Here is a 16854-nt window from a genome sequence, read left to right on the forward strand (position 1 = left end):
CTTTACGTGATCATGATAATGGTCATTAGTGGATTTCAAGCCAGAATTTAATATTCAGGTTATAAATTACTACCTTGATAAAACTAGTTTAAGTTGATCACTGTCAATTTGAAGACAGACAGAAAAAAATACAGAAACAAAACTAAAATCCCAAACCCAAAGGATGTCAATTGTATGATTATTAAGTGAATTATTATCCTTTTTTTCTTTCTTAGCCCTGTAACTAAAATATATTTAATTTCGCATACAAAGTTACATTTTGATTTGTTACCCTCTTTGCAGACATGTTTCAGGGTCCAGTGGGCTGCAGGGTATCAGAAAGTGAGGGTCCGTAAGCTTCTAAAGGGCTGGCTCTCCAAGCCAGTATCTGCTCTTTTGGTTGTTTATCAAACCCAAAGTGACTCTCCCATCTTATTTACCTTCTCCTTCATCACTAGTAGAGATATCTAATGTTCTGTCTACACTAGATATTTTTATTGCTTAACTTCTGCCAGTAGACAGGCAGTGGTATGGCAATGTCAGTAAAGCATTATTCATGTTTAGCTGTTTCTGATACTGAACTATTCTCACCGCAGGTGGTTTTGGCAGCAAAAGATACTGTAAACTGTGTATAGACATCCTGCTGTCTGCTTAACCTGTTCCCTTTGCTGCATCATGGGTTATCAGTATTGTATTGGGGAACTATGGGATTTTTATATATTCATTTATATTCCCAAATTATTTCTTCTTCTTCTTCTTCATTTTTTTTAACATACCATTGTTTCAAGTTGCTGTTGAAAATCACCTAGTTCCTTTCCTTGATTGTCAATCACTTTTCAGTGTCATTACCAGAAATGCAGATTTTTCTTGTCTGTTTTTGAAATAAAGTATTCAAACCTACTAAAAAAGTAAAAGGACCCAATCTATTCATTGCTTCATTTACTTATGAAACCGTATACCATGTAGCTGATATCTGCATGGGAACTTGTGTAATTACCCTTGGAACTGGTACAGGATAATTTGAATGTGCATTTGTAAATTAAAAGGATGCTGGCATGTTTTGTGGCTAGGAGAGATTAGAAGATGAGCCCCAAATTTTATTATTAGTACCGTACTTTTTAAGTACTTTGTGAAGAAAAAGGAGAAATGTGCAACATGAGCTGGATAGGTGATGGGAAAAACCTGATAGTTTTGGATGTCTCGTCACAGTGGTAATTAAAGAGAATCCCTTCAAGCTGTTGATGGTTTCTAGGATTCAAAAGCCATGTTTAGAAAAAAGCAAACAAAACAACAAAACTTAAAAAATCTGCACATTTTTAATGGGCATTAAATGTTTAAACTCATTCAAGTTTGAATTGATCATATATGGAACATATTAACAGTTATGTAACTTTATTAGATGTATGTAAAAAGTAAGTGTGTGGAATGATAGAAGCTTATGGGCTAATTGAAGCTTGTATATGGTTATGACAAAATTTACCTGTCTTTTTAATAGTGCTGTGTGGTCAGAATAAGATTATCGATGACTGCATTACCTTGGAAATCAAGGGTTACTTGATCAGGTTTAGCTGGTTCTGTCCTTGCACAGAACTGTGCTTTTCTACTGGTACAGAGGGAGAGTGAGGAGGACTAGTGGCAAATCTAGCACCTACTAGGTACTTTGAAGAGTTTTTCGATTACCGACCCCTTAGTAGTGGAGTCTGTAGTTTCCTGTAAGAAGCAGAATGGGATTGTTTCTGCAAAACTCTCTTTTATCACTAGAAGTAAAAGAGTGTCCCCATGCTTTTGCCAATAGAAGAATGCCTATTCATGACAATAATTCACAGTAGTAACAACGGAGGAGTTTACCAGCCAAACTCATATTTACACAAGGAGACATGAAAGACTATGCTGACCAAAGCAATTTTTGCTAGCAAAACTTTGTAGTGTAAACAAGGACACAATATATTGGCCATTGACGATCCATTGAAGGCCCTTCTGGAGAAGAATGCGCATATATGGAAGTGAGTTCTCTGTTTTCTGGTGATAGTGGCTGTTTGGGTTTTTTGTTGTTTGTTTTGTTTTGTTTTGAGATGCTGTTTCTGAGAAGAGAAAGATTTGTGTGTTGTTTTACATTTAATTATGGGCATGACTCAGAAGAGCAGTGTGGAAAAGCACATTTTATACACATCATTTAAATAACAGTTACTTTGCTGAGCATCACACACCTTGGCATAAAGGACCAAGTATGTTTTAAGAAGAAGTAAGAAAAATGGTGTGAAGAAAAGTGTTAATCTTTAAAGTATAGGAGGGATCAGCTTTGGTCTCTAGTGTCCTGTTAATTTAATTTGACTCATTCCGCTACTCAGACTCCAGAATTCAGACTTTAAGCATTATGTGTTTCATCTCCAGCATTATGCAATACTGCACAGTATGAACCACCTTTTTGGTATTGAACACATTATAGCTTTACTATTCCTACTATAAAAATATTTTTTTTCGTTGTAAATCTTTCTTTTTTCTAGAAGCATATAGTTTAGCAAGTCAAATATTTGTGAAGAGATGTATTTCAGCCCTTCTATACCCTTTGGTTTTATGAGTGTCTTCAAATTTTTAAAAATATTTTTTATATCAGAACATTGATTAAATAAATCATGAACTATGGTTTCTTGAGTTTTATTAAAATATATTTTTTTGGATCAGGAGATGCTTTTCTTGCATCTATTATGTAAAATGTTCTTTTTCATTCTATTTATGTGTGTTATGGCATGAAACTTAAGCTTTACGCTTATAAAGACAAGTAACTGCAAAACATTGCTTTCATTTAAATATTATAAGGATGTACTTTATTAGATTACAAGAAAATAAGGAATAAATGGAACTTTTTAATCAGGTAAACTGGGCAGACTTATTTTGGCAGATCCAGTGTGCCAGTCTATTTTTTTGTTTTGTTATTTTTGTGTGGGGGGTGGAGGACATTAGTACATTCTTATTTGTATGTGAAGTAAGCATTCTGGCTTGTCCAGTGTCTTTGCACCTTAAAGACCACTCTTAAAAGAAGTTGTGAATGTAAATGGGGGTGTGAAGATCTGGAGAATAAGGTTGAAGTTTAGATCAGAATGAACAGAAAACTTCAGGATTTCATGTCCTCATACCGTAATGCCAGACATTAAAATGGATATATACAGCACATGTTCAGTAGAGCTACCCCATGAAGAAAGTATCTTTCCTTCCAATTGCATGAGAAGTATAAAATAAAGCATACTGAAATGTCTTGTCAGAGCCAAAACACTATTCGATTGCTTTATCTTAATTTTTAAGGTAGTTTAATTTTCATCTGCATCACACTATTAGAAGAACTGAGTGGAAAATTGTTTTTCTTGTCTTGCTGAACTTTTTTGAGACTTCAAAGATGCTTCCTATTTTATGTCTGGATGATGCCAAGGTCTTCCCAAGTTTCTCCTAAAAAACAAGACAGAAGCTCAGTTACAAGTTTGATCAGAATCTTGAGTGTGTTTTTTTTCTTTTGAACCCAATACATGCCCTAACTACTGGTCTGCTGGCTCTTCTGGGATAAATTTCCCCTCCTGTTTCAGCTAGGATTTCTATACTAGGGTACTGTATAGAGACGAATACAATTTGTATAATTCTGTGATTCATACCATCTATGCTAAAATACTGCAGTACCCCTCCCCCCCCCCAAATCAAACACAACAAGTGTATCTGGGGAATCTGTGGGTCATATACAGCTTCTCTACATGGTCCCAACTGTATATCTCAAATCTGAGCTACTGACAGCTACAGCAGTGTGCCCTATTGAGTAGCTTGCTTCTCTTCTAAAAATGTTTTGGGTGATCTGCCTGTAAGAATATGGACGCTGGACTTGCAGGAGGGCATGAATGAACTAGCCAGATGGTATTGATTTTTTTTTTTCTTACTCCCAATCTGTAATTTACTGATGAAAGGCATTTTACATCTTTTCTGTTTCCTTCTTTCTTGTTCCTCTGCCACTGTTTGTTACTCTGTTCTATCTTCTGATTTGTCTATCGTTCATTTCTTTGACTTTTTTTTTTCCTCAGCATGAAGTCCGACTCTCCTTCAAAAAGCTGTTAATCTATTACAGCTAAGGTGCATTCACTACTGCAAGAGTACCTATGTGGTCTTTATATTGCATTCCCTTTGTTTATGAATATTTCAGTGTGACCTGTCTTTTGGAATTGTTTAGTGTGTTTTATGACATGCTTTCTACATTTGGAAAATAAAGAAAAGATAATTATGAGAGGATACTTCTCACATCATTTCCTACAGCTGACAGTAGATGCAAAGCTTTCCCATGCAAATGACACCTCTGATATTCTGTGCTAGAAAACATGACCTGCTTAGTAATGTGCCGCCATCCCATAGGGCCCAAGACGGTAACTATTAACCTCTGAAGTCTGTCTCTTTCCCTTCACACCAGAGTTTTCTGTGCCTTGTGGTCCATTTGGTTTGCTCTAGCCCTGATGCAAGGCATTATATAGGCTGTGTAGTGAGCTATGGAGTTTGTACTCGAATGGTAGTTGGAGCCTCAGCTAAAATAACTGTATTGAAACAGTTTTTTTATCTAATTCCCATCTATAAAATGAGGATAGTGTCACTGCCCACCTTACAGGGGAGCTGTAATAATGCATAATTAGACACTGAGAGGCACTCAGGTGTGCTAGTAGTGACCTCACAAGTATCTAAAGATAGATATAGGAGAGTGAAATAAGAGAAATGACATTGATTTCATACTGCCCAGAATTCACTTAATTTCATTAAAGAGTCAGGCCCATCAATTTTATAGGATTTTCTGTTGTTTTTCTTGCAGAGAATTAGGTATATGTATAATGACATAATACTTTTAATAATTAACAAGTCCAGTGCGAAGCTCCCTGTTTATTGCTATGCCTATGCTGAAATCTTCTTTAAACAAAATAAAATAATTTATTTTGTTCAGTCTTTCAAGGCAATGTTACATTCTGAGCTACAGGAATCTTTCATAGCAGAAGAATACTTGTGGCCATCTGCTTTCGTCTACTGTTACAGAAAACTCTGGGAATGATGCATGTAGCAGATAGATGAAATGTACTTAATATTAATTACCATTAGTAGTGATGCTATAGAATGTCAAGAGATTGATCCCTGTAACAGCCCTAATGAAAGCAAAGTCTGATAGTAAAATTAAAGAGTACAAAGGAGTGGCAGAAGACGTCAGTCTTACTGGGAAAGTTAGTAATACATTCTCTTGGTGGTACTGCCATCTATGCTTTATGAATATTTTTTATTTTCTGTTTTCCTATCCAGGATGTTTGCTTGAAATGTTTCATCTTTATTTCATGTGCTGTCTCTTCTTAATCTGAAATCATGAAGTTATTTACCAGTAGAGTTACTTAGTATGGAAGTTCTCCATATGTCCCCCTGGTCAAGCAATTTTACCAGTTAAATAAATTGGATCATTGGTTACAATGAATAAGAAAACACAATTTGCCAATAGAAGGTTGGTCTCTGAAGTCATGCTTTAGTTGTGAGATTATGAGGAACAGGTGAGGAGGGATGGCTCAAGAGGATAGGATGTTAAGCTGAAGTCTTGGAAATGCACACTTGATCCCTGCGTTCTCACATTTTGTGTGAGAGTGAGCAAGTCCTTTGTTCTTCATGCGCCTAACTTCCCTTTGTGTGTAAAGGGATAATAGTTCTGCTCAGCTGGTAGGGTGTGACAGTGATAAACACTTTAAAAGTTTGCGAGTCTCTGGGATTCTATAGAATTAGTAGCCATATAAATTGATGGATGTAAGGGATGGACATGGATAAAGGAAACAGAAGATGAAACTTTTTGCTTGTACAATGGACTATTTCTATTGCTGCCCTTGGAAACAAGCTTTCTTTGCAGTTTTGTGACTTTTTAAAACCAACTGTCACTTACAGGCTGCTTTGTTTTGGGTTGTCTGAGGTAAAAACATTTTTTAAAGAGGATGTGATAGCGACATTTTCCAGCACATGACTGTTCCTTAAAGTATATGATTCACCCTAAAATGAATGGAATTCTAGATTTGAAGGGTGTTTGGCCTATAGAAGGGCTTGCAGGTTCAGCCTTTATATGTGTGTTTAGTTTTCTTTTTGTAATACAGTATTTGCAGTCCCATCCATTCTGGTGGTGTTAACTTGTTTAATATTTTAGTTGTATAAACCAATTATGATATGTTTCTGGATGACTTTCATGATGTAAATGTGGTCATAATTATATCTGACTTTTCAAAAAATGTGACAGTTTTGGTTAGGCAGCAAGTAAGATGCTTCTTCTAGTACAAGGGATGAATACAGTCACTTGGGTTTCAGGAGATACAGTTGCAAGATAATTTTGAAATAACCTTTTCCTTGGGATGAGATAAACAAGAAGTTTAAACATCGTCTCTACTTTTTGAGCATTTTATACTAAAGTGAGTAAGTGAATGCATCCTAGAGGGGGAAAAAAAACTATCTTTGTTTTGCAAGATAATATTTTCCTCTGTGACTCTATGTGTTCAAGAAAAACACAATCTGACCCTGATATAAGTGATGACTGACTTCAGCAGAAGAGTTATCCACTATGTCAATGATGCATTTAGAGTGGAGTTTCCTAAGATTTTGACAGAGTTGAGCAGAGTTTATCCAAGTACTTGTCATTGTCATAAGCACAAAAGCTACATTTCTTGCATTATTTCCTTTATTCAATCTTTTGCACTACCTATGTAGCACAGTAACTCTGTAAATGTAGCCAAACTTTCTAATAGCATTTTTTTTCTTTTTTCCTTCTAACTAGAGTCTGTGTGTATTCACACCACCAGGAGCTAAAGAAGGACAACCACGGCTCATTCCTGCAGGGCCCATTGCACTTGGCACTACAGTATCTGCTTATGTAGCCAAATCCAGAAAAACGTTGTTAGTAGAAGATATTCTGGGGGTAAAAAACTTTCTCTTTTTAATGAGATGAATACAACATGTTCTTAGAATATTTTGAGCTGAAATATTTATTGAGCTGGATATATAATAATAGAATTTACAACTGCTCTATTGCTGAGGAAATAAGTTTGATTTCAGATTAGCTTGATGAAATAATTTTAGAACATCTCATTCATTTTTAAACTTAAAAATTTTTTTTGTCTTCAGGCATTTTTTGTTGTCAGAGAATGGAACTAATGGTACCACAGCTGCTTAGAAAGAAAAACACTATTAGTCAGAACTCCTGCCCTCCTGGTCTTAAAATATTCTGTGTGCTAGTCCCAAATATAAGATTTTTATAAAGTCAACCAAAGTCTGATTTAATTAGAACACTTGGCTCGTACTGACAAGAATGTCAATCAAAATTCTGATTATTAGACAAGATTTTGATCTCTGCTTACACTAATGTAAAGTTAGAGTACTTATAATAGTTTCCGTAGACCTATGTCAATGACAGACTAATGTAACTAACATCAAAATCCAGTCCTTTGTCTGTAAAAGCATCTGATAGTTCTGATTTGACTTTCTGATAACTCTTGGCACTCTGTATTTTGTGTTTGTTTTGTTTTTGTTTGTTTTTTTAAAGTACATTCTTCTAGTTGTGTCTATGCCATTATATCAAGCTGGTAAACTGTACTTTATGAGAACTCAAAGCAAGTTTAAATGCTGTCTTAATTATTTTCTACTTTTTTGAGCTCTGTTCAGAATAAGAATCTTTGGATACTGTGGCCAAAATTGGACATTGTCATGTGCAGTTTAAAAAGTACTTATTCAAAAAAAATATGAACTTTACTGAGTAAATGCGGGCTATAAGCAAATATACTAAATGCTTAATGTGAGCACACTTGCAAGAAAAACCCCACAGAAACCTGTTTCTCTCTAATAACAGTTGGTACTTCCTATACACCATGGACTATAAAGCTTTTGTATGGTCTTAGTCTTTTTCAGTTAGTAACATATGGGGCTTGAAGTGTCACTGGTAATTTCCAATTAATATCATATAAAGATTGAATGTGTCGATTTTACATTTATGATAAAACCAGGGAGATTTAGTGGGGAGAAGTACTGAACTCTTTGGTGGTTTACAGTATCAGCATATTGTTGACTGAACTTGAGACTAATTTTCTCTTCTTAAGTGATTTTTGCATGGGCACATTAAACATCTCTGTACATACACAGTGCAGATGCTAACATGCACGAGAACATGGTGCCAAAAAGCCCCCGATGTGTTAACATACTTTTGTTGTAGAATTCAGGTTGTGAACCTCTGTAGAGGCTATACAGTGTGGTAGGTAGTTCTCTGTACCAGGGCACTGGGTAGCCCGCTTGTCCTGTGATTTTTAGGAGTGCCTCAACAGTAAAAGGGAAGCACTTTTACATAGACTTGACAGCCCTTTTCTGTACAAGCCAGAATTAAAAAGTGAAAGCAGGAGGCTCATACTGCAAAGTGCTCGCCACTCTCTTTTTCCTGAGAGTTTGTGAGAGGCTGTCAGGTTTTTCCTAGCCATTCAGGCTGGTTGTCATTTTAGCAATTAAGGTGCAGATGACTTGGTGTTTTTTTGAGAATGGAGAGATTCCTGCCCTCCCAGTGCGTTGATCGGCCTTGAGGAAAAGGGGATGTCTGCCTTTCCTTAGCACAGCCTGTAGAGATCATCTGGTAGGAATAAAGTATGGAGGGACTGGTGTGCAACAAAGTGGGTCTAGCATACTTCAGATTGGCTGGTTGCCACATTACTACTAATAACATATAGGTAGATTCTGCTCTTCTTAAATTTTCATTCATAGGGAACTGAAGCTGTAAAGCCTTGGACCTTCCCTGTTTAGGTCAGAAGTTACAAATTTAAACCTCCTACGGTAGCAGCTGATAGATTATTTTAACCTGTGTTCCTGTAACTTTTGTGCAGACTTACTCAGGATGCATAAGCCAGGGAAGGACAAATGCATCATGTATAATATTTTGGGAACACAGTTTCCTCCTCAGGAGTTGTTGGTTAGGATTATAACTCTGTGTTACCTAAAGCCTTAGCCTCAGGTTTTGATTTTTATCCTCTTGAAAGGGCTTCTGGCTGCTTGGTAACACTGAAATCTGAGCAGCCCACTTCATAATTACAGACGCCTTTTGTTTTCTTTTTGCATCATTCAGACTGGCGTTAGCAGTGAAGTGTTGTCTGTAAGATTGGAGAAAATGTATTAAAAAACAAACAAACACGAAACTGGATGTAATACCATAACCAATTCTAACTTTGCATCAATAAGTCTGTGTATGTAAATTATGCTGAAAAATATTTTTAGTGAAAATTTTCAGTAAATGTCTTAATACTTCATGCTGATTTGGTCAGCCAGGAGAGGGAGAAAAGCATCAATATATCTTTTATATTAATGTTATGATATTTACATTTTATCAAACTATGTTTACATTTTCTAGGATGAGCGATTTCCCAAAGGTACTGGACTGGAATCAGGGACTCGTATCCAATCTGTTCTTTGTTTACCAATTGTCACTGCAATTGGTGACCTGATTGGTATCTTGGAGCTTTATCGTCACTGGGGCAAAGAAGCATTCCATCTTAGTCACCAAGAGGTGAGGCCTAGTCTTCTGTAGTTTGTTTTAAAATTCCCCACTCAAGGCAACGTTCAGCCCTTCAGCACCCCAAACTTCCTTCTCTCACTCTTCTCCTGGGTGTTTTTTACTTTTTTCAAATTTGATTTTATTATTATTGAATGTTACTTATTGAAGAAATAGTTAATGATTTGTATTTTCAGTAACAGGAGGTAGAATTTACATACACAATTACAGGGACGTCAGGCATTTTGTTTGTTTTGTGGAAAAATAGTTTTGAGAATATGATTTGTTTATTGATTATAAACTCATAAAGCTAGTTGATGCAGAGCAGGTGAATGAAAATGTGTATCTACGCAAGTATAAATCAAATGTAACAGAATGAAATTGCTTTATGTAAAAAGGACACTGCCAAGTTACCTTGGGTCTCAATTTTAACTTTCCAGTAAAGCTTTATTTTACAGTATGGAAAGACAGTATTTTTTTCTTTTAGTAGATTTTTTGATGTGGTTTCTCAAGTAAATGAGCCCTATTGTTGGACATAATGTTGCAAAATTGTAGCAACAGTATAGCCAGTCTCAATCCTAGATCTTACAGGAGGGGAAAATGATTTTATTTTAAAGCAAAACTGAAGCAAAACAGATTTCACTCATTCACATTCACATTCTCATACCTACACGCTCACAGGCACCAAGATGTGTTTGTCCAGGTGGTCTTTCCAAGGGCCAGGCACCAAGACTCCTGTATCCAGGTAGTCTCTCCAGGATTCCTTGCAATGACGTGGAGGACAAGGGATGCCAACTGTAGAGTCCTCATGTCTCCTGCTTTCTTCTTAGGTTGGCAGCCATGCTGGTTTGGGGTCTGCCTTTTTTTTTTTTTTAAACTCTCTTTAGGAGCTGACAGTGATTGTGGTCTTTTGCCTGTCCAACCTATCACACCTCTGTGAGTCATCAGGATTTACTCACTGTCCTTTGTCTCCCAACCTGGTGTCCTTAGAAGTTGTGTGTAGATGTGCTGGTATCTGGATGACCTGCTAATCTAGGTGCCATTGCTACATGCCATTCTTAAAGCTCTCTTCTGCTATTCATTCCTTCTGGTGCTTCCACAGCTGGATATTTCCATTCATACACATCTTCACATTTCAATGACAGTTCTCTACATTATGTAATTTACTGCACAAGGCCTGTGGAATTATGCTGTCCATATGCGTCCATCTCTCAATCTCATGTTATGAGTTGTTAGCTAAGTACAAACAAATCTGAAGATGAAGTAGATGTCTCAAAGGCTGTGGCTATAGTAAAGGTTTCAGAAGTGCATCTTACTCTCAGGTCTAGATGTGGATCCTTGTTATGTCCCAACTCCATATAAGATGACTCAAAAATGCACCATTTCTCTCTGTACCCTTGTTTCCAAGGGAAGGGAATTTGAATGCAAAGGCTAGGAGGAAATGGGATGAGTTCCAGCTGGGCATAATGTCTGGACAATGGTACAAGATGCACCATGGAGCATATATGCTCTTTAATTTAGCTGTAGTGAAGAGTAATTATTTTCAGGGAAAAAACAGAAACCGTACAGACAAGAGATACCAGAACTAGTCCTCCCAAGGAAGGAAAAAAACAGCAGAATTTGTCCATTATATATTCTGTTTATCAATAACCGAAGTGGCCTAATCTGATGCATATGCTTGTATGTTGGTTGGGCAGTCAGCACATGTGTAGCTTCAGCCTCAGTATGGCACCTGGTATCTTCTCTCCAGCAGGTGCAGATCATGGTAGAGGGCTGCAGTATTATGGTGGTGCACATGTGTCACAAAACAAAGAACAGGGATTTGTATGGAACCAGACTTCATTAATTCTGCTGCTTACACACAATTTATTTATTTTTAAATATTTTGCTATTAAATAATAACCATTACTCAATCTGAAATTCACGTAGTTCTTAGACGTGCATTGTTCTGTGCAAGGCAGCTATGTATCTTTTATGTTATATTAAATACCTTCCTTAAGTTCATTAATGGTGTATTTATAAAAGACTGACTGATGAATAAAAGTATTTTATTAGTAAATTAAAAATATTTAAAGGTCACTTTGTAAGTGTTCTAAAATGTTCTTTTCATTTTCAGATTTCAGAAAGCCTTTGGATGCCATTAGCAATTTATACAAAACGCGCACAATGCGTTCTGTAGAAAAAATGTACATTAGGAGGATACGGAGCGGCAGACCTCTTGCACTTCTATCCTCTGTGTTCCTATAAAGCTCATGTGTTTCAAGGACAGGAGATTATGCATGGTAGCACATCTTAGTTAACTGCAGTTTACGTGACATTTGTTTGAAATGTTGCCTGGAAACTGACATACTTAAAACACTAGTCTTGTGCTGAGTGATGAGGTCTGTTTTTTCTGCAACCAAAATGGTAGTGAAAGGAACAGTGCCTGTTTATAGCTGGGAGCAGTTGTGACTGAAAAGGTGAAGCCCCAGTAAGATGTTACGGGATATTTTATTCTATGGCAGGTTCCTTTCAACAATGTATATAATGTGATTTTTAAAGCCCCTTGGATTATGGGAGGGTTGTTTTGATTTTATATTCCTGAGCTGATGAATCCCACATACTGCTTCTGAAGAACATTGATAAGCATCCTTGTGACACAAAAAATGAGGATTATTCTCCTGTGACTGAATGTACCTTACTGAAACTGAAACACTCGCAAGTACACTGCAACTTGCACAAAATAAATGTCTTCCCACAAATTGGTGCCACCTGTCTTTGTCTGAAACAGCTTCATCAATTTATTTAGCAGCCGGATAGAGAAAACTATGATGTAACTGATGTGAAATTTTCAAGGTTTCTTCAGTTAGTTTTTTCTCTTTTGTTTCAGGTTGCAACCGCAAATCTTGCATGGGCTTCAGTAGCAATACATCAAGTACAAGTGAGTGCGGGTTTTTTTCAATTTTCATTGTGTAGAAATGTGGCTTATGGTCAAATTTAAGTAGTGGTCTCTACTAAAACGTTGATTTAAACCCCTTCCTGGAAGTTGGGAAAAATATGCTAACGTTTCTGGTGTTCATTGAGCTGGTTTTCCTCACTTGCAACCATGAATCAAGTGATTTAACAAAGAATAATTTTATTAAAGGAAAAAGAAACTAATGAAGTAGATAACTGTTAAAATAGAATTACAACAATTTTACAGTCTTTCCTTGCAAGGAGGTAACTGCTAGGCCACCTGGTTGCTTTCCTCCTCCTGCACTAACTCAGTTTGAGATTATTAGGTTTAGCTGGGTACCAAAGCCATCCCTGCTAGCTGCTTCTTGGTCCCCTAACTACTCCCACTAAGGATACCTCATGTCTGGTTGTGTGGTTCACGCTGCTAGCTGCTCTAGCAAACCCCAGCACAGGATTCTTATCTCCCCACGGCTTTTCTTATTTCGGTTAATAGAAGACATTAACGCTGAAAACTGAACATATTCCATCATCTCAGAGAAAACACAAAAATAGATTCTTGTCTCAATTCACAGGGAGAAGATTGTTGCGTTCCTCTTTTTTTCAAGGTGTCTTTCATACGCCTTGCAGAAGACTCGCACTGTTTCCTCCTCTCCTTTTCTAGACTCTACTCTTTGTCACCCCAATGCTGCAAACTATTGACTTTTTTTAGGTTGATCATTCACCTTGGCACATTTAGACAGAATTAGCTGGCCTAGACTGTTGTACAGTATCAGAATTGCAGTTGTGTATAGTTGTAACTTCCCTTCACTTTATGATAATGACTCCATCTTTAACTGAGAAGTTTCACACGTAAGAAAACAACACATGGAAAACATAGTTTAAGCCTGTCCATTGATCTTTCTCATTTCTCTCCCTTTTGCTCCTCTGGACTTTAACAGGGCACTCTCCCCTCTGAAGTTCTTGCTTGGGAAGAATGTGAGGGTTTTGATCTGTTTTTAGGCATTGCCTACCAGGCTTACAGTTATATTTTAGGAAGCAGTATATATCTAGAAATTGTCCCTGGTTACTTTATTATATACAAGTATCAGACTTGTGGATATAGCTTGTCATATTTTGCAGTTATTGATATCTGCATTGCACAGGTACAAGATATTACCAGATATAAATGGTATTTTATTGTGTAAAAGATACAGTGGAGGCTTAGTTTGCTTGTTTGTTTTTTTTTCCAACCTCCATGTTTGCTTTAGTAATGTACAGATGTACAATTGTACTTTTGATAAAGAATATGAAATTAGATGAAGTAAAAACATGGTTCAGAGCTTTGTTTTATCTAACTCTTTGTTTTTAGAGTATGGTGTGTATACATTATTTTTAGTGTTCATATTCCAGTTGATTTCTCCAAAAGATGAGCATACATTATCTGCCTTTACTGGGCAAAAAGTTTAGGTAAGCTTGTCTGATTTCCTTCTTCATTTGTGCCTACGTGCTCCTTTACAACCTGGAAGAAAAGTGGTAAAAGAGTAGGGTAAGGAAGAAAGCAAGCAAAATATTTGATGTTCTCAGCAGAGTTGAGGATCTGGATAAGGAAGTAGAGTTAAGTTGATTTTGTAACCACGTTCAGGGACAGTCTGTGAGAAAGCACATACAAACGTAATGGCCAATATCTTTCAAAGAGAATTAAGAAAGGTGTTATTCACATTTGACATTTGTAACTCAGCAGTTAGCTAGGCGAGACTGAAGCCCAGCACACAAAGCCAGCTTTGTAATAGATTTTATGTAGTGCTGTAACATGTATATACTTCTAGTAGTATTTTTTAATACATGTTAAACAAGTAGACTACGTGACTTCAGTTTCCCTCTCACTTCAGTGTTCTCTTGGAACAAATGATAACACGATCTGTGCTTCCAGGTGTGCAGAGGCCTTGCCAAGCAGACCGAACTGAACGACTTCTTGCTTGATGTATCGAAGTAAGTGTGATTTGTACTGTAATCTCATCAATTTATTTTGTTTAGCTTTTCTAACTCAGCCCACAAGCAGACATAACACACCTTAGAAGGCAGGCAAACTTAAGCCCAAGGACAAGAAGGAATGATGTGGATGGCAGTGGTGCATACCTGTTAAAGTGTTTCTTGTTTCTGTGTAGGGAGAAAAGGGAACACCCAGTTACACCTTACAGAATTTATTTGCTATTGTTTATTTTTTATACATTACTTATTTTCTCTTCTCTCAGAGTTAAAAATAGCCCTCTATGGAAAAGTAATAAATAGGTTTCCTGTATCTTCTGTTTATTGTCCATTTTAGAAGGCTTGCATGGATTTTATGAAAAGGTAGTTAGCTTTCTTCAGCCCTTTTTAAATTTATTTTGATATATATGTGTGCGTGTGTGCACACACACATTTGCATACATATACACATTTCAAGGATATATCCTTGAAGAATCAGAGCTGGCACACAACTGTTTTCTCCCTGCATTTTCTGAAGGCCCTGTTTTCATTTTGAAAGAACTGTCACTGTGTGTGGTATATTTTCTTCTAATTTCTTGTCACGATAAAGGCAAGCTGAAGTTGAAACCCAGTAAAAATATGAAAGACTGCTTTTAGTCCTGTGAAGTCAACTTAAAGCGTTTTAGGTAATCTACTCTTTCTTTTTTCCTACTATCAGTGTCTTAAACAGTAGAGATGGCCAATAAATTAAAACACAAAACAAGTAAAGTTGTAGCTTTGGTAAATCAGAGAGTCTGGTATGCTTGACAGTATTTTATCAAACTATTTAGTTACACTGAAGAATTTCTATATGCATCATAAAGGATTGATGACACTGTGGAATAGTGAGATTTTTTGTGGGTCTCTATCAATAATTCTCAAACGGATGAGGTTAGCGAACATCCAGGTTTCTTTTGCTGCAGTTCAAGAAGGCAGGTAGGTGAATGGCCTCTGCTGGAAATGGAGGGGAATAATTTACCCTTTGCAAGGAGGGCAAGCTGGCTATACCCAGCTGTTTTCCCCAGGGTTTCTCCCAAGAGATGACATTTTGTTCATTTATTTATTTCAGGTAAGATTCAGAGCTTGTCTCCTAAAGGGTGTTCTTATCTTTCTCTTGCCAAAGCTACCCACTTCTGCACTCATGAGGGCTGCACCATTATATTCCTTTTCAGGGTGCTTTTATGTTGCTAAGTCTGTACTGAGTTGGTTTACCAGAGAACTACCGGATTAATTATCTACCAGAGAATTACCAGATTGAATTATATACTGCCAGAGAATTACCAGATTAATCTGGCCAAATTTAGAGGCTGGCAATTTACTCTTGCTACATTGCACTGAGATTGTTTTAAAGAGCCTTGACTCTAATTATTTTAAGATTTTAAATAAAAATGGCAATAAATATTGCAAATATTTAATAAGTATGTTTACAAGTAAATACCTCTGATACAGCATTATCAACTGCTAGAATTTTTACTTTTAACAAGAAAAGAAATCCTATGTTTTGAGCCACAAAATTGGGATATCATTTACTAACTTTATGAACAGATGTAGGTAAAGACATGCACTAGCAAGAAAATAATTAATTTGCTTTTTAAAATGATCTGTACTTTTCTTGCATGGAAAGAGGGTTTTCTATTCAGTGAGGCAATTGTTAGTGTGCAATGTCACTGGGACATTTTCTGTAACATTTTAGAAAGGGCATAGTATACAGTGCTCCACATCTTCATGTCCCTGAAAATGTAAAACTGATGTATTATACATTTCCTTTTCACTGTACCCAAACAGAAGCGAGCTGTATATATGTTCAAGGCCATGGGACAATGCCTTTCTGTGTGCTGGGAACATTGTAATCTGACGGTTATTAAGACTTGGCATGTGGAAGATTTAGACTTCTTTTACTAATAAGTTTGACCTTTATCTTTCAATGTTCTTGACTGTCCTTGGACAGTTACCACTTCACTGTGAAACTGAGATACCACTTTTTTTTTCAGTCACAAGGTCAATCTTTTTCTGCAACTTCAACGTGCTACACCTGGGTTAATGGAGAAATCTCATTAAGAGTTTTATAGATTGTTGCCTTTTAAATACTATTAAAGGTTGGATAATGTGACATTAATTTAGCTACAATATACAGTTCTCAATAGCTCTCAGTACATGGTTCTCAATACATAACCCTAATGAGATATTTTGAAAGCACATAGATAAAATATGTCTGCAATCATTTCAGCAAAGGAAGAAAGAATTTTTTTTCTCTTCTGGATGGCTCTTCTTTTCCTTTTTTCTTCTCCTTTTAAAATTGCAAGTGTGTAAAAGGTGCCAAAGCATGTCAGTATATTCTTGGTGGTCACTAGGTAGGGGCCTGTTCTGTCTATGGTAGGTGATATTTGGTAACATTTTTCCTTTACTTTTCTGCA

General features: G+C 36.5%; 1 protein-coding gene across 1 annotated transcript in view; it reads left to right on the forward strand.

Moving 5' to 3' along the window:
• PDE10A (phosphodiesterase 10A) overlaps positions 1-16854 on the forward strand; it is a 205384-nt gene that overhangs the window by 145892 nt on the left and 42638 nt on the right. Inside the window, exons 6-9 of the mRNA XM_013945461.2 lie at positions 6779-6919; positions 9383-9538; positions 12393-12443; positions 14367-14425. Of these exons, the coding sequence (XP_013800915.2) occupies positions 6779-6919; positions 9383-9538; positions 12393-12443; positions 14367-14425 (407 nt within the window). The remainder of the gene's footprint in view (positions 1-6778; positions 6920-9382; positions 9539-12392; positions 12444-14366; positions 14426-16854) is intronic.

This window comes from Apteryx mantelli, chromosome 3 (genome assembly GCF_036417845.1).
Source record: "Apteryx mantelli isolate bAptMan1 chromosome 3, bAptMan1.hap1, whole genome shotgun sequence".
Classification (NCBI taxonomy): domain Eukaryota; kingdom Metazoa; phylum Chordata; class Aves; order Apterygiformes; family Apterygidae; genus Apteryx; species Apteryx mantelli.